The sequence below is a fragment of the Silurus aristotelis genome, assembly GCF_946808225.1.
Source record: "Silurus aristotelis genome assembly, chromosome: 9".
Classification (NCBI taxonomy): Eukaryota; Metazoa; Chordata; class Actinopteri; order Siluriformes; family Siluridae; genus Silurus; species Silurus aristotelis.
The window spans coordinates 29,617,377-29,643,626 of record NC_139582.1 but is presented as its reverse complement, the minus strand read 5'-3'; the positions used below and the strand labels follow the sequence as shown (position 1 = coordinate 29,643,626).

The 26,250-nt window shown below is 40.2% G+C and overlaps 1 protein-coding gene and 1 long non-coding RNA gene across 5 annotated transcripts; both read right to left on the bottom strand.

The window, feature by feature from the left end:
* Window positions 1–385: 385 nt before the first annotated feature.
* On the bottom strand, window positions 386–14,042 carry LOC310730668 (uncharacterized protein). 4 transcript variants are annotated; one of them, XR_014534893.1, is made up of 12 exons: window positions 13,767–14,042; window positions 13,020–13,125; window positions 12,030–12,160; window positions 11,643–11,741; window positions 11,361–11,557; window positions 10,935–10,986; window positions 10,797–10,859; window positions 10,353–10,472; window positions 8,848–10,257; window positions 8,579–8,761; window positions 465–915; window positions 386–432 (listed from the first exon to the last, which is right to left on the bottom strand). XR_014534893.1 is itself a non-coding variant. In XM_083549721.1 (11 exons), exons 1-10 carry the CDS (start codon window positions 13,929–13,931, stop codon window positions 8,594–8,596), a joined length of 2,511 nt encoding a protein of 836 aa, XP_083405847.1. In that variant the 5' UTR covers window positions 13,932–14,042; the 3' UTR covers window positions 386–915; window positions 8,579–8,593. The 4 variants fall into 4 exon arrangements, 2 of the variants coding, with proteins under 2 accessions (XP_083405847.1, XP_083405848.1); XR_014534894.1 differs by having other exon boundaries at window positions 469–915; XM_083549721.1 differs by having other exon boundaries at window positions 386–915.
* A 1,019-nt stretch (window positions 14,043–15,061) lies between these two features.
* Window positions 15,062–26,195, bottom strand: LOC310730683. Its single transcript, XR_014534901.1, has 4 exons — window positions 26,088–26,195; window positions 20,030–20,222; window positions 16,468–16,543; window positions 15,062–15,451 (listed from the first exon to the last, which is right to left on the bottom strand). It is a non-coding gene; the product is annotated as an uncharacterized lncRNA (long non-coding RNA).
* Between the last annotated feature and the right edge of the window lie 55 nt (window positions 26,196–26,250).

Below are 26,250 nucleotides of genomic sequence, written 5' to 3'. Positions count from 1 at the left end.
GAACCCATCTACTCGATCTATATCTACCAGTATTTCATGCAAAAAATGTAAAACTTTTGTTCAATTTCCTGCTTCCACATACACTATAGCTGTGTGTTAAATGTACTTTAGAAACACCGTCATTGGACTTTTATCGGCACTATATAAATCACTATACAAAAGACGCGTACCTTATTATATGTGGTCTCATGGACAGCCTCGACAACCACAACCCTTCAGTGCATCATTCCTAAAGTTGAGTGAAACATTACGTAAACACAACCTCCATGTTTCGGTTCCTGTCACCACAGCGATGGAATTCGGGTTGATTTCTCCACCTGACTCATTTTTTAGTAGCTGCCATGAAAATCCATCAATTCATTTTTATTTGAAAAAAAAACAACCACCATGTCACCTCTGTTTAATGATCTTAAGTGTGCAAGCAATGTAATACTGAAAAGACACACACACACACACACACACACACACACACACACACACACACACACACACACACATGCATGCATAGCACTTCTGTTGATGCTTTTAAGGTCACTGAGGCCCTTTTAACAACAACACAGAACTTAATTATACAACCAGACTACACACTGGGTTCTGTTAAGGCAAGACATTACACACACACACACACACACACAGCATCGTATAAACTCTTAATGCAGACAGCTATACGGCATGACATCACGTCGTCCTTTTCTACATCCATACGTACACAGTATATTCATTTATTATATAATGGCGCACTTTATACAACACGATTTTAAAAACATTCCGCAATTTGAAAGTGACGTGTTTTATTACAAAAAAAAAAAAAAACAATAAGTAAATGAACACACACAGAAACAGACGGTTCTCTCGCTCGACCCTCGGAATATCCTGGCAGTCTCTACAATGTGAGCAGGAACGCACACTTTTATCCTGAAAACACACACACACACACACACACACGCTTTAAGAAACGGCAAACACAATGCGAGTGTGTCCTTTTTCTCCTGTTTGTTTTAATCTTTACTAACAAAAACCAGAAAGACACAATTCATCAAGGTTAGCATAAAAGAGTTCAGTACATGGAGATTAGCATGTTTCATCCCACCCAGCCATTTATTTATTAGCAAGTTTGTTTGCTGCTAGAATATTTTGCCAAAAGGCCTACATTTACGTTTACATTTATGACATTTGGCCGACACCCTCCTTTACATCTGAGCAGTTAAGGGCCTTGTTCAAGGGCCAAATAGCAGCATTTTGAAGGAACTCAAAATCTAGAAATCAGAAGTTCGATATATTAGTATTGGGAGGTGGTCGCTTAGTTATTGAGACACTGGACTTTGGCTCTGAAAGTCGTGAGTTCAAATCACAGCCACACCAAATTGCCACTCCTGGGCCCCCAAACAAGGCCTTTAAACCCTTAGCTGCTCAGTTGTATGAATGAGATACAAAATATAAGTAGTTCTGGATTTTTATATATGCCATAAATGTACCATAACTGTTATTAGAAGATTTGGAGTTCAAATTATACCAATGATACAGCCATCCAAAGAGGAGCCCAGGGAGGAGGTATTACTCTCGATCCCGGAGAATCACCAACCAACTATGTGCTTCTTTGAGCAGATGTAGGTGAAAAAAGACTGATTGCGCTTTGATGGAAGATATTTACGGTAATATGTCTTGAAGGAAGCAGGTTGCCTTCAGTCTCCCCATTTTGTTACATGATAGTGGGGAGACGGCTGGTGGGTAGAAATTGGCTATTTAGAAAATTGAGAGAGAAATGAAAATCTACTGTATATGTAATATTCCAGGCAACCATTGATGAAATGATGCTGTGTACAGACCTGGTGGTAGACATAATATGGCGTAGATAAATAGTTGTAAAACCCTAACATTTCTCACGAAAGCTTCTGGCAAGCAAAAAAACAACCCACCCAATCAAAAACCTGGTGCACCCTGTTCCTCAGACTTTTTCCACAGGTTTATTTTAGAATACCAAAGCCATGAGCACTCCAGACAGCACTCCGGAGTCTCAACTCTGCAAATATTTCAGACACATATTGGGCAAATATTCACAGAGGGCCCATGCCAGTGTATACAGTACCCAGCTAGCTTGTGTCTATCTAGCCATGAGAAGTTCACAGCAGGCAATTGGGATTTACAGTGTTCACAAAATCCCACACGGATGTGATATAGAGTGCTACAATACTGCCCAGGCAGGGGAGGGAGGCATCGACAGCAAAAATCTCCAAAACCACTGGCCCACTTTTACTACACAACTTTATTCGCATATGTTCAGTTGCTTTCTCACAGCTGGAGGACTATTCGGAAGCTGAAGTTTAAAACTAGGCTTCTATGCTAATTAAGATCCTACTGGATCGTCGCCTGGGATTCTGGGAAGCTGGGGTCACAGTAGCAGGGTTCAACCATGACATGTCTCCCCCTGAGCAGTGGTGTCGAAGACGCTTTTATTAAAGTGTCCGATTCTGTCAGCCTGGAACTCTCAAGTCACAACCTTTAACCACTGAGCCACTGCTGCCCCAGAGGCGGGTCTTTTGTGTTTAGAGTGCATGGCCAATTTCAACAGATATTCAATTTAAGATAACACAAGAGCAGGCGCTTTGTGGATAACAACTTAGAGTTATTTCAAAAACCCTGCAACTTGTAAATCGATAGGGACAAATGAAAGGAGAACCTCCGACTGTGGCTGGCCGCCTGCTCACTCCTGTGGTATCTCAATTTAAGTTCCGAGGTGAAATTTTATAATCGGAAATCTTCACAAAACCAAGAGGACCTGCCAGGACGATTACAAGCTTGCAACCTAAGGACACTGTAGCTTGCTGGGTCCTTTTCCATCTCGACCGCCAAGTGGCGTCAGCCAAGATAAGCAGGCATGCTAACGAATACAAAAAGTACATTTGGGTAGCACGGGTATTTGATTTGATAATCCTCCGCTGATCAAATTGTCCATAGGTTTAAAAGGGTCTAAAAATATGTCTCATGGCAGAACAGCAATCTGGTGCACCTTAAAGTACCTTGAAGATCTTATACTTGAACTATACCATCGTTCGCCTCGTTAGTGCCAAGGGTACTTAGGAATGTGGGAATAAAACTCATCCCTCTCCTCGTTCCCTCAATGTAAAGGGTGTGTGTACAGAGGCCGTGTCAAAATGTTTAGTCTCCGATTTTTTATTCTAATGCTTCACTTGCAAGTCAGCGCCAGATCAAATGCTCACTCGACAAACCCCTCTTTTTTTTCCCCCTTCTGGACTCCAACTTAACCGCTCGCTTCCTCAAGGCATTCTTTGTCCAGAAGCAAAAACAAATGAGTTCAGCTCCTTTTTTTTTCTACACATTCACCAATAATTCCTAAAGGATTTACAGCTCATGAGTCGGACGGGTGTGACGTGTAATATATATATTATATATATATATATATATATATATTACACATACACACACACACATACAGTATATATAGATAGCGAACGTCAAACAACCATTGTGGGATACGAAACAGGAATTGGAAATTTTTTTCTAACCCTAGGATTTGTGCTCTGGATGTTCTGCTTTTGATGAAGTATGTCTTATGGCTCACCTTTGCATGAAGGGATCTATACATCAGCCTGCAGAATGAAGGGCTTGAATTAAAAGCGAATATTTGAAGCCTTGCGACCAAGATTCTCATGTAATTAATCGCCCTGCCTTTTTAAACACAGATTCCTGGTCACACCTCGAATGTGTTTGGCAAAAATGGATTTGGTCTAAAACAGGCTTAATAGTAATACTGTAACTCTGGAAGACTTAAGGAGAACATAAAAAAAAAAAAAACAATGTCGCGCTTTGGCAGGATGCTAAAGGTTGAGGCGGAGGATCTGGTTTCGTGCTTAATTCGCACATCGGGCTGGCCAAGGCTAGACTTGGCACAAACGGCAGTTACATGTGGCACATTTTGCGCATACTGGAGCGGAGCTGGTTCTTTTTGCTAATATACTTTGATGGGCTTTTCCTTGGCCGTGGACAGCGACTTACCGTTGTCTCCAAACCGAATGTGAGAACAGAAATGTAAAGGGATACGCGATGACACATGATGTCTCTACACTTGACGCCGTACCAGCATGCATTCTTTTCTCTAGTGTCGTTCGAGGTTGTCACAGATGGCACCTGGATGTGACGCTGACCTCTAGTGGCAGCCACTCGGCGTGCCCCATTAAGAACGCTGGGTGTGGAATTTCCTTCGAATTCCTTCGATTTATATAACTATAAAAAGTCATAAACGGGGTTGTAATCTGATCCGAGCAACGATCTTGCCGACCCTGAACACGCACAGCCCGAATATAAAAAGGTGAGGGAGGGGGGCTCGTTCCAAACCAAGGGTTCAACGGAGTTTGCGTCCTTAACTATAAGGCGTGGATAGAAAGTGACTGTGTTTAAAAAAACGCAGGTCACAGGTTGACGTGATTTCAAGCGCTCTTTTTTTAAAAAGAAGCTGCTTCAGACCGATGGGTTCTACAGAGTGTTACCAAGACCTTCAAATCACTGCTGATGATAACACATTCGTTGGAAAGTAGCAGTGCTGGTTTCCTGATATCTCCAGGATGGCTGCTGGCTGAGTGCTCACCACTAATGCTAGGAAAACAGAAGCTAATCCTAACAGCAACACACACCGTTCCCACTGCTGCCCCATTTATCATTATAATAACGGTCTTTCACAAGGGCCTTGTATATAAAGGGATCATGATCGGAATTGAGCTGATGAATGAGCAGACACACCAGGCCTTCGGGGACTTTTAAGGTCACCGGGGAGCGGATACCACACGTCAGTTGCACATCAAAATGGAGACTTTTATGCTATGTTTCCCGGCATTCCTAGGGATAGAATGTCTCGTTGGCAGAGAGCGCTAAACAGAAATCTCTCCTCAATCAGCGTGTTAAAATCACTTGTACACGTCTTTAATCATAACTCCTGCAAAAAAGGGCATCATCTCCGACGTTTTTAATGTATACACTTGAAGAAAAAAGAGACAGAGAGAGAGAGAGAGAGAGAGAGAGAGAGAGAGAGAGAGAGAGAGAGAGAGAACAAAAATCTTTCGTTTGGACCAGATTTAGTTAAAAGCCTGATTTAGAGATCGGCGCGAAGGCGAGACGTTGACACGCGGCATCCTGAAAGCATAACTCCGAGTGATGTAAATGCAAACATTCCAGGATCGCTTCAATCAAATAAAAAAAGGACGGCCCTGGCCCAGTCAGACAACCTTGGGCAGATGAAAAGTTCATGATCTCCAAGATCCACAAACACTTCAAGCTTCAAGGCCGCATGAACCGATGGTGCTCGCTCCGTCGTATTTTGTTCCTTAGCTACAAAAAAAAAAAAAAAAAAAACAACGCGAGCGCGTCTGCAAAAACAAAACAGACCAAAGACAGATTATCTCTGGCATTTCGGAGGTAGTGAACTCATCCTTTTACAACGTCTCTCAAAAAAAGCCCGTTTATTGCTTCGCTCCAGTGCGAGGCCAGCTGTGAGGAGATCTCAGAAGGATGGCTTTGCTTAAAAAAAAAAAAGAAAAAAAAAAAAAGACATACTACAGGAAGGCCAGAAAATACTTCGTCCATACCATCCAGAGTTAAACATGACGATGGTCAACATAACAACGATTAGCCGAAAAAAGCCGACCAACCAAAAGGCTAAAGCTCTGTATTGTACCCAAATTGTGGGAAATCAATCACAATCGAAAAATAAATTTTTAAGTTGGTGGTTAAAAGCATTTTTTTTTTGGTTTCACAGAACTTGGAATGTAATCCATCTTGTTCTGCGATCACTCTACCAGCAAAAAAGCGTGTTTTTATATAAACGAATATGAAGCAGACGCGCTCAAACCCGTGAGCCACGATGGCCACGATGATCCAAATCTGCTAATTATTTTGCACCTCGAAAAAGAAGGCATCGAGTTCCTTCTCGGAGCTGCACTAAAAGCCGTGGAATTCATACACCCCCCTTTGATGTCGTTTCTCCTTCCAGTAATGAAATCTGTCTGTTCACCAGATGTGCAAGGAGGGGGGAAAAAATAAAAAGCTGAATAAAAAAAACCCAACAGATATTCCTTGATCACAAGGTCATCAGAGCCATAGCTGAGCTCTCTCTCTTTCTCTCTCTCTCTCTCTTTGGATTGAGGTGTTGAGCAGGCCGAGACATCTTTTATCGCGTGAGGGGAATCGCTTCGTCGTGAAAGACGAGCTATGATGCCACACGCGAGATTTATGGCGCCGTCCCGTAGGCGTTTGTCTTTCGAGCTGAAAGCGTGTTGATCCAGCTGAGGAATCGAAGGAACGAGGGTTCCACATCTCTGGCTGGACATCAACAGTGTAATACTTTCAAGAAGAACTCGCTAGTGTTACCGTTCCAGAGGTGACCGAGAGATAAATCAGAGCCGGACACAGATATTAATCTGGTGAAGCTGGAATGCATTATGGCTCAAGTTTGATGTCCATGAATTGAATCCAACACTTTTTCAACATCCTTGGATTTCTCATTCAATGAATTAAACTTGTACAAATCTCCAAAAGATCGACTTACGTATACTGTAAACTTTGTACGTCACGGTAGCGTAAATTGCTCTAAATTACGTGCTATAATGCCCTAAATTATTAACCAATCACAGTATTCCAGCCCATAATGATCACCATAAGCGAAGTCATGTCTCGACTTGATTACCATTACATACAATTGAGTATTAAACATTCAAATAATGATTCACCAGTAAAACAGCCATTGAGGGGGGAAAAAGGTTTTGTTTTTATTTATTTTTTATTTATATTGTGTCTGGTCTCACGGAGCACCTGCACACCAAAATCTCAGGCTGACAAAAATGAAAAAAACTAAATTTATTCGTTTTTTTTCTTCTACTAAAAGCACTAGACGAAAATTTTTATAAAAAAAACTACAAAAAAAACCACACACCTTAGAGATTTGCACAGGAATGTGTTAACTGTGAGGCGAATAAATGATTGGGGATTAAGATATACACGTTACGGCCAAAAGTATTGAGGCACCTGACATTTCCAGGCATATTTGGATCCTCCCTAAACTGTTACAAAATTGGAAACACACAGTCCATGTGGTCCCATGCAATTTTCCTTGCACTTGAAACCCAAACTTGTTCAAGTATGACAATTCAAACCTTGTGCACAAATCCAGCTCAAACAATAAATACTTTTTAAAGGGTTGGAGCTTCGACCCTACTGAAAAATGAATGTGAACGCTGACTGAACCTCAGGCCTCCTCACCTCACTATCACCCAATCCTAACACCCTTGTGGCTGCAAACTCTAGTGGAACATTTTCCCAGAAGAGTGGTGGTAATTAGAACAGCAAATTGAGATTCGATGTGGAATTGGAAATTCGAAAAGCACTTAATCTTATACTGAAGTGTCCACAAAACTTTTGTCAATAAGACCTTAAAGACTATACCAATTCACTATGAATTCAACGGACCACTTTCCCACATACCTAATGAAAAAATGACTGTAGACTTTTACACTACATGTCACAGATGTGACCGTAAACGTGCAGGGGTAATTGGCGTGGCCTGCAAACAATTCTGCCTCATCAGCAAGCAGTTATGGACGTGCGGTGCTGGACTACATCCTAATGTTCGAGTGGAAATGTTTCAAAGTAAACAGTGCCTTTTTTTCTTTCCTTTTTTTTTTTTTTTTTTTTTTTAAAATCACTAAACTTTACACTAAAAATGGCCGTGTGGTAGCTCGAGATATCGCCGAGTCAGAAGCGCAGAGTCTGGAAGACATTACGATGGAGGCAATTTAAGCTTCGGGTTCGGGAGGCGTTTCGAAAGTGTTCGCGTTTTCAACACCAATCTTCCCCAATCCAACAGAAATGTTGACACAAGCTGGTTCCACCCATCTAATAAAATCACCCAGGATTTGATTATAGCATGAACGCTCTGATCCCTCGCTCTCTTTTTCATGTCTGGTGTGTGTTTCTCTCTCCGTTTTGACCGCACAGTGGAGTCCGGGTGAGCGTGTTTTGGAAATGTAATGCGATGGCTGGAAAACAGGGATATTTAAAGGGGAAACAAGGAACATGGTGGAACAACTAGGAGTGCATATAAATTGTTGTTTTTCTTTCATGGCCATGTCACAGTCCAAAAACTTAATAGTAAAATGACCAAGAGTATTGCGGTATGTTCCGCCATTTTTAAATGATAGACATCATATGAAAATCATACGTCTGCACACTTTTAACCCGCTTTTATCCTCACATTTATTTTTTGGATTTTCAAAAAAAGTCTCAGACAAAACTTTATTTTGCAACACAATACACATGCTAGAGCAAAATTATAATAATTATAATAATTATTATTATATTTATTATTATAATCTGTGAATCCTATTTTCTACTCATGTAAAGACAGACACGTCCACTAGAGGGCAGTAAGTGATCACAGTGAGATCTCTACCTAAAAAAATATATATATGAAATGCTCATTCTCTCAGATGTAATGTGTGTTTTTATGTTTAGTGCCATGTATAAGTTACATGAGAAGCATGTATACTGAACATTGATCTCAAGTTTTCTGTACCTCAGATGATCATCTTCATCTGGAGCGGGTTGTTTTCTCAGGGATCATCTTACTCAGACTCTGGCTCTTTACAGTGTTCCTTTTTGAACGACGGGCTGTTACAGGTTCAGTTTCTAACGGAGACTCTGGTGGTCTGGCAACCTTTCGGGTGCTTCCCCGTACCTTTGCGACAATTGAGGAATCCTGAGGAAGTAAAATTTTTATAGTAAACTGGTCATTGTTATATAAACCTAATTCCATGTTGTAAAAATTAAACAAACCAAATGTACCTCATCTTCGGTCTCGTTCTTCCCAGATTTCGGCTGGAGCGTTTTTTCTTTAGGAGCCCTTCTCTTCAAAACTGTATCTTTCAAAACTGATTCCTTCTCCTCTAGAGCTGGTTTAGCGGTTCTGGATCCCTTGCGCCCTTTCTCCAGCAATTGATCCACGTTTGAGGCGTTGCTCTTGGGGGGCAACTCCTCTGAGGCTGACTCCTCTGTAGATTTTACTTGAGACACTCTCTCATCTGGGACTAATTCTTTCTTGGCAGACTTTTTTGAAGCCTTCTTTATTGGGGCCTTCATCTTTGGGGCTGTTTTACTTTTCTCAGCCATTTCCTTTTCAGTAGTCTCTTTCATTGAGACCATCTTATTCGTCGTTAACTCCTTCCGAGCAGTCGTCTTCTGGGATTTGTCTTTTGCGGACCGAGTTGAGGACTTTGCTGTATGGCTTCTCTCGGGCACTTGAGCCAGGACCAGCTCCTTCAGGGCCAACTCCTCTACTTGAGAAGCGGCCTCTTTTAGGGTCAATTCCTTCTCAGCCTTTTTTTTGGAAGTCATCTTTTTGGGGGGGTTTATCTTTGGTGCTCTCTTACCTTCCTCCATTTCCATGTCAGCCGATTCAAGCGAAACATTTTCAGTCGACTCTTTCTGTGATACCTTCTTTTGTGCTGTGTTTTTTGTGGCTATGGTTGAGGTTTTTGCAGTTCTGGATCCCTTACGGCTTTTCTCATGCTCTGCAGCCATGTTTGAGAACTTGACCTTTCGGGGCATCTTCTCTGGGATATTTACTTGTGAGGGCTCACTATAAGCAATCTCCCTTGGGGATGTCTGCTTCTTGGCAGAGGTCGTCTTTGCAGACACTTTTTTGGGGGCCTTGTCCTTTGTAGCCGTTTTCCCCTCCTCAGGGGTGTCTTTGCCAACCTTTTCCTTTGGAGTTATCTTACTTTCCTCATCTACATCCTTTCCAGCCTTTTTCTTTGGAGCTATCTTACCCTTCTCAGCTGTGTCCTTGCCAACATTTTTCTTTGGAGCTATCTCAACTTCTTTAGGTGCATCTTTGCCAGACTTCTTCTTTGGAGCAATCTTATCCTCCTCAGGTTTTTCTTTGCCAGCCTTCTTCTTTGGAGCTATCCTATCCTCCTCAGGTGCATCCTTTCCAGCCTTCTTTTTTGGAGCTATCTTACCATCCTTAGGTGTGTCCTTGCCAAAGTTTTTCTTTGGAGCTATCTTAACTTCCACAGGTGTGTCTTTGGCAGCCTTCCTCTTTGGAGCTATTTTAGCCTCCTCAGGTTCATCCTTGCCAGCTTTCTCCACTCTATTGGTCTGCTTCAAAAGCTTCTCTTTTTGGGCCTTGGTTAAGGGCTTAGCTTTTCTGGTTCCCTTGCGGCCTTTCTCCGACACTTGGGACACCACTGAGGCCTAAGAGAGTCAAAGTTTCAAACCAATGTGAAGAAAAATTACTAATTACTAAGAACTAATTAGCAGCTTAAAGAAGAAAAACCAGTGAACTGTACCTGACTTGTGTTTATCCCCTCTGCATCTTTTTCCTCTGGGGTTATTGGAGCATAGGAAATCGCTTGGGCTTTAGAATCCTTATAGACTTTTTTTTGTACTTGTGCAGCTTTAGAGGCCTCCTAAAACAGGAAAGTTTTACTAAAATTATAAGCCACGCTGCTTGGAGAGGACATTTAAGCAGAAATACACAAGTAATAATGCTAAAAAAAAACAATTTGAATATAGCCCTAGTACTGCAAAAGTGCCATTGTTGGGCCCTTAAACAAGGCCCTAAAACCTCTCTGATAAAGGGCTGGTGTACCATGGCCAGCATCTAACAAGCTTGGAAAAGATAAGAATTTCATTGCGCTTCAATGTGAATGTTATATACAAAGACTGTTTGTTTTGTTGTTGAATGTTAATTGGTAAAATCATTCATTATTTTCAGCACAGTTTAAACACACCTCTTTCTCGGTCAGCTGAGTCTTTAACTCTGCAAGTTCCACCTTCAGAGTGTCTACGTTTGTCTGAAAAAATAAAATAAAGATTCAACAAATTCCTTTCCTGTGTTGTTTTTAACATCATCCAGCCCCGAGCGCTACCTGAAGTGTGAGGATTTTCTTCTGAAGGTTCGTGGCTTTCTCCTCCTTATCTCTAGAACGGCGGAAAACAATTGGAAAAAAAAATATATACAGAATCATGGCATAACATTATTATTTTTTTTTTTTTTGATAAAAGACATTCATTTTCAAACCAATGAATCAAAGAAATAATAGAATAGTATTTTTGTTTAAGTTTAATACATGAACCACTTCGAAACTTGATGATTAGACCTTAAAATATCAATTCACAGTCAAAATTAAAATGTTTGATTATTTATAGTATTTAAATTACATTTGGATCAAATTAAATAAGCATTTATAAACCTTATTTGTGCATAAATAAGTACTAATTAATTTCTTTGGTTAATTATTTATAAAAAAATATATATTATTTATTATGAAGCAATATGTAAATTTATAATAAACCTGAGCTCCTGAGCTTTAGCCACATCTCGTTCGAGACGTCTGATCTCTGCGTTTTCCTCACGCATTGCTCGCTGGACGTCCTGTAGCTTCAGCAGCGAAAGCAAAGCTTTGTCTCCCAAACCGTCCAGCTCATCAGAGGTTCGAGATCGGGACAGGATGCTTTTACACAGCGTCAGGAGCAAGTCGCAGGACGGCATCTGCAAGGCACGGTACAACGTCACAATACAGAACGGCACAGAGGGATATGAGCCGAGTCTCCTGGTTCTTATTGAGTCACATCACCTTGGACAGTTCAGAGAGGAGTTGGTCTCGAGAGCCTACGGCCAGCTCCAACCTCTGAGTCTCTACCTGCAGGGTTTTCTCCACCTCACCCAACTCTTGCTGTAAAAATTTAAAAATATGTATTTACTTTAGGTTGTATCTATGTATTTAGATCTTAATGCTGGAACAGGTCCGGTTCTCCTAGTACGGTTGAAGAAAAAAATTTCCTTCTAAACAAACACGTTCTATTGCCTCCAATTTTGTGGGAGTAGTTTGTAGAAGAACCACATATGGCTGGAAAAGTCAGGTGTCCCATTACTATTTTCATTATGGTGTAGCTCGCTTGTGTTCGGTGTGTAGGAAATTGTCGTGTGCTGCGTAGGAAATTGTCGTGTGCTGCGTGTTCACCTGTAGCTGCTGGGCCCGTTTCTGATGCTTGGCCTGATGGACGAACTCCAGGTCTGCGTCAGTCCACCGGTAACCCTGCATGCCCTGGATAAAAACATCAGGGTCTGCGTTCCCCATCGCCAATAAAACACCTAAAAAACAACTCAGTAGTCAGATATACTGAATCCCTACATCACAACATCCAACTATACTTAATGCTTAGCGTGACAAAACAATGTTAGTAAAATGTATGTAATGTATGGAGATGTTTAGGAGAGGTGCAGTGGAGCTTTTAACCAGATTGTTTAAGAGGATGCCTGAGGAATGGAGAAGGAGTTTGCTGGTACCGGTTTTTAAAAATAAGGGAGATGTGCAGACCTGCAGTAACTACAGGGGAATTAAGTTCATCAGTCACACCATGAAGTTATGGGAAAGAGTAGTGGAAGCCAGGCTGAAAGAAGAGGTGACCATCTGTGAGCAACGGTATGGTTTCATGCAAAGAGGAGCTGGACTATGATGTTTGCAGATGATATTGTGATTTGTGGTGAGAGTAAGAAGCAGGTTGAGAAGAGCCTGGAGAGGTGGAGGTACACACTGGAGAGGAGGGGAATGAAAGTCAGTAGGAGTAAGACAAAGTACATGTGTGTAAATGAGGAAGAGTTGAAGGGAGAAATGGTGAATTGAGATGTTTTGGACATGTGCAGAGGAGGGACATGGGGTAGATCAGTAGGAGAATACTGAGGATGGAGCCACCAGGAAGGAGAAAAAGTGGAAGACCAAGGAGGAGGTTTATGGATGTGGTGAGGGAAGACATGCAGGTAGTTGGTTAAATGTAGAAGAAAGAGTAGCATGGAGACAGATGATCCGCTGCTGAAAGAAGAAGAAGTAGAAGAAGAAGAAGAAGCAACTGAGTAAAGAGGAAAGTACTGCAGTCTGGTTTGAGCTTTTGACTGTGAAAAATCCATCAACATAAAAAAAATAAAAAAATAAAAAATAAAAAAAAAAACGCACTCGACGCCGACGTGATGCTGGATCTGCGATAGGACATCCTCTCGTCCTTCACAGAAGGGCACGTGGAGTCATCCTGACCGCCGATGGAAGCGTTTTGGGGTGGCTCCTGTACACGACAGAGGGAAAAATGTTTAAACAATTGAAACCTATATACACTAATCCCAACCATCAACTTCTTCATGGATTATGAGTGGTTAAGGCTCTCGGAGGGTCGGGTGTTCAAGCCCCGGTATCACCAAGATGCCACTCTTGGGCCCTTGAGCAAGGCCCTTAAACCCCCTTCGCCGTATCATGGCTGACTGTGCGCTCAGACCCCATCTTCCTAACATCGGTGAGATATGCGAAGAAAGAATTTCACTGTTCTGTAAGGAACATGTGACAAAGAAGCCTTTACCTTTATTATTCTGGATTCTGATTGGCCGTTTTGTTTTCAGAAGGATTTATAATCAGAGATTAATAATGAACAGATTATTTTTTAATACTTAATAAAAGAACAATCCTCAATGCTTTTATGTAAGGAAGCATTTTGATTAAAGATTCCTGGAAAGACTATTCAGCGTCAAGATCTCCCAAATTAAACAGACCTTCCTGAGAGGCCACGCCCCTTTCAACTCAAATTAGGTCGGGTAACATCCGGGTACTTTTTAATAGATTAAAGAGTTTACAGTAGTTTGTATCGCACTCTGTCGCTAAAATGTCGGGAATCTAAACGCCTGAATGATCTTGATCGTTTTTTTTAACACTTACCTGAGACTCTTCTTCCTCTTTGACTGTCGGGTTTTCATTCCTATGCGTCTCTGAGATCTTTTTGGTCGGAGGAGTTCTCTGGAGCTGTCGCCCAACAGGAATAAGGCTTAAGCGCTTGTTCTCGATAGGTGACGGACATTGAAGAGGAGCTAGGTGTAAACTCATGGCGCTTCAACAACTTCAACTTCGTGGAGAAAAGTTGCAATGAAACCTTGATGAGCTTGGCTACTACTATTACCGTTACTACAACGCGCATGCGCACTACGTTTACGCCGGGCGCCATTTTGAACCAATCTGTTTCCATTCACTAATAAAGACTAATATTAAGAATAATATTAAACATGTCTGACACTAAAACTTATCATAATGTCCAGTAAATTCTCTTTTCAGCAATATTTTGCTGATATTTAAAGGAATGAAACACCAAGTACCAAAGTTTTGTAGCTAGCTTTTTTTTCCTGTATAACGTCTGCGACTTTCATTTTATTTTGAAATAAATAAATATAATACATAAATACAAATACTTATTACCGACAAATTCATATTCGCTTTTTAAAGGAAATATCATTTAAAGACAAAATCTAAGAATACACGACTATACTAAATAATTATTCTGAACAACTGCCATTAACAACGCGTTGTCTAATTAACGCTAGCGCCCAAATCCCTCTATACACCCTACACATGTGCACTACTGGATTTAGGAGATTATAGTAAATAGTGCCTATGTAGTGCACTAGATGTCCAGAAGAGGGAGCAATTTGACATGCAGACATATTTGGCAAATCGCCTGATTTATATAATAAAATATATATGCTGGGTTTTTTTGTTGTTTGTTTAAAAAAAATTTTTTTAACTTAAATGTTTATTTGAATTTAAACATACACTTTCCTAAATTAATTGTATTCAATACACAACCTTTTTGTGTATATTCATAGTCACTGTATAATCTTTTCTATATGTTGAATGTTTATCAGATATATGAGAAAAAAAGAAAAAATAAATAAAATAAAATTATATATATATATATATATATATATATATATATATATATATATATATACACACACACATGATACAATTAAAACTTTAATTTAATTTTATAACAGGATGATTTTCAGTCAGTTGGCATTATTTATTTATTTATTTTTCTTCAGTGTAATGTGGAGTACCAACCACTAGGGGGGTACAGTGTCTACAATGAAAAACTCTTTCTTCACTTGTGGTCTACTGACCTGTGAGAAGAAATGTAGACATGTAGAGCTATGGCTCCATTTCTTTAAACACAACACTGCTTTTTGTTTTAAACTTTATTTTAGATTTATTACACATCACATGACATATACAACCTCCAAACTCTATGCTCTTCCTAAGAACGCATCATTTGTTCAAAATTCAAGTTATCGTTCGCACCACACTGTTGTGGTTTCTTCTCTCTGATTGAGTAGATGCATCATCGTTTCTATGGCAACAATACAGTTTCAGGGACAATACGTATGAGAGGAGCCTTCAGCGTCAGCCCTCTGTCACTCCGGCGTAAAAATTCTGCCGAAGTCTGAGTGTATCTTTCGATGCTGAAGGGGATGCATCAGGAACCGTTGGCTCCACGATATCATCCAATCAGTTCCTGATGCAGTATCATCAACATCAGAAAGCTTTGCTGAGCGCCGTGAGTTAGAGCAGCACTGTGTTAATGACAGAAAATAAAGCAAGTCTCAAAGGTAGACGACCAACAAAGCATGGTGGGGGTTGTACAGGGTTTTGAGGAGACACGTGGCACAGTTAGATGTCAGACTTGGCTAGGGGCGGGGCCTGAAGTTTGAAGGCAGAGTCACATGTTAAAAGTGATGCAAATGATTTACAATTCAGAAATGTAATAAAGAAAGAAAGACCCTTTATTGGTCACATGCACATTAAATCAATTCTTTCTTTGCATATCCTAGAGTGTTAGGAAGTTAGGGGTCGGAGCACAGGGTCAGCCATGATACAGCCCCCCTGGAGCTGAGAGGTTTAAGAGCCTTGCTCAAGTGCCCAACAGTGTCATTTTTTTTTTATCAGATTATCAGACAACCCGCAAACTATATGGGTTGTGGGTGGAGCCTGAAGGGGCGGAGATGCTGAGCTTGGCAGAATCCCAGCGGTCCCTGCGAGGCTGTCTCACACTCACAGTTGCCAGCTGAGATTATGCCAGTGCTCAGCGATTCACTCACACACTGTCACTGTGCGACTTCATGTTCACACAAATGTGTGTGTTTTAATGATTGGCTCACGTGTGTGTGTGAGAGAGAGAGGTCGACAGCAAAACCCCTGCAGGTGAACGTGAGCATCGTTAGCACGTCACAGTTGCCTGCAGAGATTACACTGGCACTCCCGTGTATGTCTGCGAGTGTGTGTGTGTGTGTGAGTGCTAGCAACATATTGTTCAGTTCAGTAGATGACACAATGGCTTGTTCCTGATTGTTTTGTTTGTGTGTGTGATAATGAACTGAGTGTGCCATAAATGAGCCATACTGATCTCTTTACCCTCAATGAAGTGTGTGTGTGTGTGTGTGTGTGTGTGTGTGTGTGTGTGTGTGTGTGTGTGTGTGTGTGTGTGTGTGTGTGTTCAAATTCCTGCAGCTGCTGAGCTGTACAGCGTCACCCCATTGCATCTGCCGTGTGGCCCCTGAAACACACACACGCACTCCTATCCTCCACCCACCAGTTGCCATGGTAGGAGCAGAAGTATGCGGGGTTGCATTGTCCAAGCATCCACTGTGATCATCCCTCCATACACACTGTGAGAGAGAGAGAGAGAGAGAGAGAGAGAGAGAGAGAGAGAGAGAGAGAGAGAGAGAGAGAGAGAGAGAGAGAGAGAAAAAGAGTTCAAAAGAGCCACTAAGCATGTTCTGGGCTAACAAGTGAACCACACTTACTAGTGCTCAGGCTAGTGACTGACTTGACTAGTTATTTAAAGTGAATGAATAAATGTTATAAGACTTAAAGCATGAAAGCTAGCTCCTGACTGAACATAGACTAGCAACTAAAATCTAAGTAATGAGTAAAAAACGAGCAAACACTATCTAAGAAGTAAAAGCTGACTAGCTAGCAGAACTAGCAGGAAAAAAAATGGCTATTAATAAGATAAAGGGAAAAACATTAATAGAGCGATAGCAATTGAAATAAAAGTAGCGAATGAAAGCTGACTAGTGAACTGTGAAATCTGACGAACAAGTAAACACTAACTAGCAAGTTTAAGTTTATTTTATTTGTAAAGCGCTTTTCACAATTGCAAAAGCAGCGTTGCAGAACTTAAAAGTTAAAAGTAAAGTAAATGTTAGCTAGTGAAACTAGTAGTAAACTCTGACCAGTGAGGTAAAGCTAGTTAGGCAGACTAGCAAGTAAAACTAAAGAAGTGAGTCAAATCTTACTGGGTGGAAACACTTCAGTTTGCTATTGTTTTCTTCGTTCTTTCACTTTGATCATCATTTGTCAATTTTTTTTATGAAATATTTTTTTTAAAAGCGAACATATTTTCAGTCACCAGGAAGAGAGAAGAGCACAGCGAACAGACCAATAAGCCGACAGATGAGCCGGAAAAGCGTTCTCTAACTGTTTAATTCAATTTAATTGAAAGCTTGAGTGAAACGTTACACCACGCACATAGCTGACATTCATTATTTATATCGCTCTTCAAGACCTTCTGCCTTTTCCTCTTCACGCCGCATCTGTGACGGTTATTTTCTTATTTATGGTACAGGACGAAAATCAGGTCGAGTCTGAAATACACTATTATTACTGCATGTTTATATATATTTCATTTCATACATATATATATATATAAATGAAAAATACAATTTGATTGTTAAAAATTTAGTAATATAATAAAGTATCAATTTTATATATATTTTATTTAATATATTTATATATTATTATATATTGGGCTGTTAATCAATTAAAAATTTTTATCGCACATTTTTATCTGTTGTAAATGTACCCTAAATAGACAAATATGGATGCTTTATGGAAATATTTATTATTAGTAAAACCATACTTAACATAGAGCACGAAGACAAAATATTAAATGTTTTAACTTAATTATGGTGTTTTAAACTACGTAAATCATCAGGACACTAAACAGAACTTTTGTTTCCAGATGGACGGTTTTAATTGCCGGATTTGTTCTTCATGGCGGATTTAGGTGCTTTAAAATGACTGAATCGTTTCCAAAATGTTAAAGTAAAAATGCCAAAATATCCAGAATTTCTGTTGGTATGAATTAAATTGCTTTATTTAAATGTATTGGAATTTTTTAATATATACAATAAATTAAAAAGAATTAAAAAGAATAGTGTAACAGCAATATCAGTCCTAATCAACTCTTTTAAACCTGTTAATTGTTTTAATAAAAATGTCTCTGTGTAACAATACACAGATACACAGTTTTTTTTTTTTTCATATGTAACATCTGACTGATTATGCTCAAAAATAAATGTTTATATGAATTGAGAATTTTTATAATGGTCCTGAAATTTGACAATGTTTATTGGATTATTAATTAAAAAAAATGCTGCTTTCATTCTTAAAAGCCAGAGTCTATATTTGTAATGCACACACACTTTTGCTCAGGGCAACCTCAGAACCCGCCCATGTCTTCCTGTCTTTTCCAATCACGCTACAGTATTTGGTTTGTTTTTGTTTGCCTTACGCCTTAAAAGAGCGTTCTCTGCCTCGTCTTTCATTTGCATCTGCCTGCCTGAAGACAAGACTCAACAAGGGTATGGGTCGGCTGTGGTCCTGAAGAAACGGCTGCCCTTTTGTGGCCTTTCTGTGCAAGTTTTTTCGTGAGGCGATGGCCCCCGGGGTAGGAGGTATGGAAGGATAGAGGGAAGGAGGTATTGTTAGGGATAAATTAGCATGAGCTGTTGGGATAGACTAGGTTAAGGTGCTGTAGGAGGAGTATAAGGAGTGGGGAGATTTGGTAGGGGGGGGGTTAAAACTTTTCCCAACAGGCTTTTTTTCCTTTTACAGGCCACATCAACCAGATTTTTGCGGGCACTGGGTTTCCTAACAAACAATCCCTTTAGACTTAAACAGACTTGACACTTTCCTTTGTGGTGGCCCAAAGGTTCTGGATGCTTTCTCACCAGGGGAAGAGGGCGGCGGCAAGCTGGACAATGTGAATCTGGAACAGCTTCGTTTGGGCTACGGATGCCATATTGTCTGGGGAAACAATAAGAGAGTACAACTGGAACCTGACAGGAGCACCTTGGACGGCCTTGCTAATGAGCGTGGTGGACCTTTCTGGAAATCTTGCGCTTCTTCATAATCAAACTAATGGTCCGTCAGCAGGGGTTTACGCACATCACACATATCACTCCCAACTTATTTTTTTAATTTTAAGATGGTCATAGAATTATGATTAGATGAACTGTTAAAACTGATTAACATGCAAAAATAAATAAATTAGCGCCAGAAAAAAAGAATTGTTAGTGATCCAGACGAACTTTCTGCAACCAATCAGCATTGAGCGTGTAATGTCCATTAAGGGCTTAGCATTCCTGTTAATGTGTTTTTTCAGACCACACTGTTTTGCGGTCGTGTTTTTACAAATTTGTGGCCACATCTTTGGTTTGTTATGGTGTTTTGCCCTTGCGTGCCAGAGTAGATCAAAGCAAAGAGGGCTAATATTATTTGGAAAGTCGCGTACCTTTTACCTTTTCAATAATCAAAGGAAATCAAGGCAATTTGCTGGTTTGCTTTTGTAGCCATTTTGAGTACAAAAACAACGGAAACCTTCCATCGTCCTCACCTCAGCAATTGTCAGTGATAAAGATAAAGAAGTTGTGGTAAAGTTATGGGGATTTTTATATACAGAAATTCGGCTTGCAAGTGGTCTTCAGAGTGCACCGTGAGGTACGCCGACACTTTGACTTATTTCAAGCTGTGCAATAAAAATTGTAAATATACCTGGGAGAGGTATATTCTGAGCTAGGACTGAACCAAAAACCTTGTATAGACGTTGAAGATAGCAGCCCATAATAGATTCTTCATCCAGCCATCAAGCTGAAACTGGAGGCAACATTGATTGATGACGCTACACAAACGGAATCGCACAAAGTCCTACTTATAACATCCAAGTTCTACCTGAAGACCTTTCCAGAAATCAAAGCTCGGCACAATAGCTACCTCGGGGTGTCGTCGTTTTACACTTTAAAACGTCAATCTTTCAATCTTTGCCCTGAACTCGTCTATGCAGGAATCATTCAGGCAGCCTACCTCACCTCTACTTCCGAAGCGCTTGTCCTGGGTGGCGTCACGTGAACGAATAAACCCACGCTTGTAGCAGGGGGTTGATTTCTTGCCGTTTGCCAGCGCTGTAAGGTTGAGAAGGCACACCACCCCGCCTGTCTCCTTCAATGGGCCGGCTCTATTGATTCCCCTCTGTTCGTCCTCCGTCGCTTCCCTCGCTGTAACCTATAGAGGGAAAGAGAAGCATAAACGAGTGAGATAGAGAGAATTCTGTTCACATAGTAAAAAGATTTCATATCTTAACGTAGAATAGCACATTTACAGAATCAAAATATATTTTTTCGTGTCAAAATGCTACTATTAAATAAACATCTTTGCATTGTTTAACTCTGACCTGTACTTTTTGATACTATGCTGTATTTATACCATTACTGTATTTTGTACTTCCTGTCCACAGGAACCCCGGGTCCGCCACTATGCTCACCAGCAAAGCAGATACAGTATAGCGTATGAGTTAGCTCTCAGAGAATGTATTGTTGTTCAAAAGCCAAAAACCAGCGCACTGGCCGCAGTAATTGCTGATTGGGCTTTTGAAATAAAGCTGACTAATGAGGAAATGGATTAAAGCTCTGTTCAGCGTTTACAGAAACAGCACCACAGTCAACCCAAGACTTGTTCTGTGTCCAAGAACACGGTAAATGTATTACATGAAAATACATAATACGTCGACGTCAACGTGAAGTTTCGATATGATGCTGTTTTATCGTTATTGGAAATGGGATCAAATCATACTATTATGGCGTGTCTTTTTTTCTGGTAAAGGCGTGTGGAAACAAATAGCACGCTCAGCCCTTTTTGGTCACTAATTAACAGCAAAATGGCTGACTTGATCTGTCTTATCACTGGGACTTGTCCAGCAGGTGACCTTCCCAAACCTCTTGCCTTTAAACTTCCAGACTTCCAAACACACACATACTCACACACCTGCCGAAATTCCCATCATCCTGGTACACAAACATTTTTCACACTCTAGAAAAGCATACACTTTCTGAAAAAAATATTATAAAATAACTGTAACAGTAAATAGACTCCAGAATGGGGTACCAGGGATTTTCTATAGTACCAAGGAGTTCCAGTACCAGGGGGTTCCTCCTGCACCGTCCCTACTTTCTGAACATTCTGTACACAATTAATCACACACTTACTATGTATGGAAAGTACACTTGGGAGTATGGAAAGTTCAAATCTGTGCAGAGCCACCAGTTCCCAGAACTGAATTAAAAACTAGGTGTTGTAGCAAGGCGGATCCAGAAAACTGATCTCAAATACACCTTAACCAGGTTTTCAATAATATCTGGTGGTTGATGTACCTCACAGCCCCCATTAGGACCATTTGCATCATGGTTAACCAGCAAAAATGTAGCTAACATCTGTTTAATTAAGATTATTATACTTTTATAGGTAGTCTTATGCTAACTAGTGCTCAGGTCAGTTGTGTTGGACTGGTGGTATATACTACAGTCCAGGGCTGGGACTAGCCAAGATCTCAATAGCCATGGGGGTGTCAAAACCAAGCCCAGTTTGAGTAAAATAGAAGCATTTATTTATATATTTATTTAGATTCTGTTTTCTAGAATAAGAATTATTTCAAAATCAAGACCAAGACCACATTTCGCAAAAGACCAATTTCCATTTCAGAGTCCAATTCGAAAATTCAACGATAAATTAAAGTTTATACAAAAATCATCTCAAGAATGACCACCCAAATCTCCAAAAATCCCAGAATCGGATTTAAGAACCACTGCAGTGTATTTGCCAAGCTGATTTGTCCTATAACATATACATTTTAGGTTTAAATTAATCCAAAGTTAGTGTAGTAATTTTTTTCAGTTTGAGGGTCCCAAACTATGTTAACTCAGATTCCAGAAATGTGAAATGTCTGCTGTACCTCAAGGACCTCAAGGTTTTGCATTATGGCCAAACTCGAGTAAAATTGTAGCTAAAATGCGAATCAAATAAAAGTAAAACCAGTCGTACATTGTTGTGGGATATTGTTGCTTTGCTAAGCATAGAAAACTATTAAAAATGCAATTGCTGTTTAGCTAGCTGGCAACTTGTTAGTCGTCGTAAATTCATTGACCCAGTGTTAGTTTTCTTAATTATTACAAAGTTTTGGAAACCTGCATTGTTGTAACGCGACTGGTTCTGATAATCATGTTGGCCGCAGTCTTGGGACACTAAACTTTTGATGACTGAAAATTTGAGAAAACAAATTGCCAGATCTTGGTCGGACCTTCATCTTTCTGGCGTAGGATCTTCCGCCTTGCACTAATGCAGTATTGTATGTTGAAGGTGGACCAACTAGGAATTGCAGTTTGGTTCTCTTTTTTAAGTAGCTGACATGCAAGTGAATCAAAAGGTAAAATGGTGCGGTCAGATAGAAATCTTCATATGAAGGTAATCGTGACTAAGAAAGTGCAAAAGTATAAGGATATAGATATTCCCCCAGAAAAAATTTATAATTACGTATAAAAATAGAACAAATCAGTATCGAACACCTTGCAGCTTGAGTCCACCCCACAATTTCAACATTCCTGTTTCCGAAGTTATCCGTATAACAATAAGCGAGGAACTGTGTGATGTTTGATGAATTATCTGCCCGTTTTAAGCCGATCGATCGAGCGTTCCTCTCTCCAGCGTGACCTCGGTCCTCACGGGGGTTAAAACCTATTAACCTTCGACCTCCCCTGACTTCCCTCGACCCTTATCATGAAAGGAAGTAACACTGAAAGATGACCAGGGCCTTCTGTTTGACCAAACCCAACACACAAACGCACACATGCACTCACACACAAAGGCAAGGCACACTCCGCAAATAATACTATTAACTAATCAATACTGGGGCTTGAAAAGAGAACGGGATGTGTTTTCCATTTGAAAAGAGGAAGACGTGTGCCACGTTCTTTTCAACGGATAGTCGCTGACCTTGCTCTGGCACACTGAGCGTATCGCACGCTTGTAGAGAAACCGGTAAATCAGTACTCAGCTTCTTCTCTTTTTTTGTAAATCAGGAACTCCAATTATCAATAAGACACATACAGTGAGAATCTAACAACTAAAAATAAAAAATGTTCCCCTCAAGCAGAAAACACAAGTGTCCTGGATGAACATGAGTATGAAACATGAGCTCGCTCAAACCACCATACAACCCCACTCACCCACCCCCCTCACCCCCCTGACCTCATTCGCCAATTTCGGGACACGCCCCAATCTCCAACTACGCATTCACTCAAGTCAAATCTCCATCAAATATTAAAAAATGTCCAAATCTACAACCTTTCTTAAAGTGAGAGATGATTACATGTTTATAAAATGAGATTTCTGATACGCGAATGATAACGTGTATTCTGGAGAAATGCAGAAACGGGAAAACGCCCACCTTGCACAACTGGAAAAAAAAACAATCTTCGAAATAATGACAAAATTTTAAAGAAATTTACATTTTGGGTCAGTTTTAATGTGTTGCTCTTGGTTTATAAACAGTAGCAGTAATCCAGAAAATTGAACAAATCTACTATATACAATAAAGAAGGGTGGGGTTTGGCTAAAAAGGCATGCCTTGACCACTTCTGATCTGACCCGTAGTGCACGCTCACCTACATTTCATTCCAGGAAATTAAAGCTACACGACCGGAACCATGATAAGAACGTCCATTGCGACAATCTGGTTCCGATGCTGAGATGGTCCATTCGGGGCCAAAAAAAAACAAAAAGAACATTTTCAAACGCAATACACCAGACAACTTATTAGTCACATGACCCCAACCATACTGTGGTGTAAATGTCACCATGTGAAATCGCTACACTCGTTATATGGGTCGTTTGCTTTCAGGCCAAAAGAATACAATCTGATATTTTTCTAATATGCAGTAAGAAGTTCAAGGAGCTCCTTTTTTGGCTTAAACTAAATAAGAAACCACATTATTTTATATTAAATATACAATATAAAATATACCCTTTTTTTTATGTATTTATTTTTACCACGTGTTTCCTGAACCCCAAACACACATTATATTATGAAATTCCCTACAACTGCATGCTAGGTCTGGATCTGTACCTTGCGTCTATGCTCCTGAGTGCAACCCCGGGATCGAAAAATAGTCTAATGTGATTATTGCGCAATATCAAGTACTCCAGAAATAGAATGTTACAGGAATATGCACGGATTTAGCTCTCTTGGTCAGTCACAGAGGTGGTTTTGGAGGAAAAGTTCACGTCGGTTTGATCTCCGAGACCCACCGATTGGGAAAAACGAATTTGCGATTTATACGATTTGAATTGGAATTTGATAAATCTTACGAATATAAAAAATTCGTAAGATGCTTGAGGGTGCGGCTACACTTACACGTGAAAAATTGGGTCGTGTCTAAACATTTTTATCTGTTTCATTGAATTGGTCCATGTGGCATCGCTACACACTCTGCGCCGTGTTCTGGTGTCTCTCAGAACATCCAGATATACATACTATGGTAAAATGAACAAATGAATACAGAATAAAGGTATGTGAATCGCTTTAATAAATGCTCCTGATATGATTCTGATTTATTTTTTAGGGGGAGGGTTAATGGGGGAAAACACACCCTTAACCAACCCTGATCTGAAACTCTGAAATAGGGTTCACAGTTAAAACTTCTTGAACCAGATTTTAGGTCAAAAATTATTTCTATGACCAAATCTCTACGTATCCTGGTAACGAATCAGCAGATGTTTGGGTGTTATAAGGTCATTTTTGCATTAGCGATACCCACAAATTTAGCAGCAACGGTGTGGTTTTTGGGGAGGAGGGGGTTATGGGTTGGTGGAGCGAAACACATTGCCAAGCTTTGCCTGAAAATGGGGTGCAATCCAGTGGCCCAAAAGCCTCAAAAATTCTCAAAAACCCAATAAATATTACATTTAATGCTGTTTACTTTTTACATTTTGTGCATTATTTGATTTTAACCTGGACTTTACCATTGTTTGGGGGGAGATTCAGTAAAAAAAAGCACTTGCCTACAAATCCCCAGTGTATTTGAAGAATCTAAGGATAGCGTAAATAAATTATTGACCTGTCGTAGTAATGCATTTTAGAGTTTATTTTGTTTCACATGGATTTTTAGGGGGGAAATTTATCCTTGCCCTACCCTGATTAGCCGCCTCTGTGGTAATCTGGTGACCCAAAATCTTCAATTTATAAAACCTACACAATTAAAAAAACACAATTAAAATACATTCAGTTTGGTGTTGGATAATAAACAACTTAGTACTGGAGCTGTTTGAGCCAGAAATTCAATATATATATATTACAATATATATAAAAATAACAGTTTTCAAGCAATGTTCTAGTCACAAGCATGTTTTTTTGGAAATGGGGGTGTTGGGAAAGGAGGGGGGGGGTGCTGGGGGAAAAAAAAAGCCTTGCCCTGCCCTAATTTGCCATGTGGACTTGGTGCACATGGATACCATCATTCAAAGATCAACAACTGGAGATAATCCGAAATCTCAGATTTGAATTTTATTTACAGCGATAACGCCGATCCTGTTGTTCATGCACTTTTGTCGAAAGTACTTCAGAAGAGTCTAGGAAGTGAGATCAGCATAAAAACAACAACAACAACAACACAAATAAACGTTAACGAAACTAGGACGGAAATTCTCAGTCAAATACATTTAGTTTGTGTGTGTGTGTGTGTGTGTGTGTGTGAGAGAGAGATAGATGCTGCATCAAGTGTACCATGTGGCATCACCGCACACGCGTCCGAGGCAGCGACGCTACGCTTTGACCGCTATTCGTGCATCTTTAAAGCTCCGGAAATGTCGATTGTTCGATTCTTACGAAAAAAACTGATCGCCTCTGAGATGTTTTCAGAAGGTTGAAAGATCATGGACATGCGTTTACATGACAGGGAGTTGCTTTTCCACACTCCTCAGATGAGAAGGTTGTAAAACGCTCACACTCACAAACACACCCCAAAAAAAATGTCAAAAAAAAGTTGCACTTGAAACACACTTGAAAAAAGAGATGAAGAGAAAGAAGGAGAGATGGAATACCTCATGAATGCGTCGCAGAGGAAGAGAAGCAGAGGTGTGGCAGCATGAAGAGGAGAGACGCTACTCGTGCCCAGAGGGAGAGAAGGAACGGAAGGAGGGATGAAAGAAGAGAAGTGCACCAGCTCCTTTTTTTTTTTTTTCGCCTCCTTCCCACTGGCCGAGA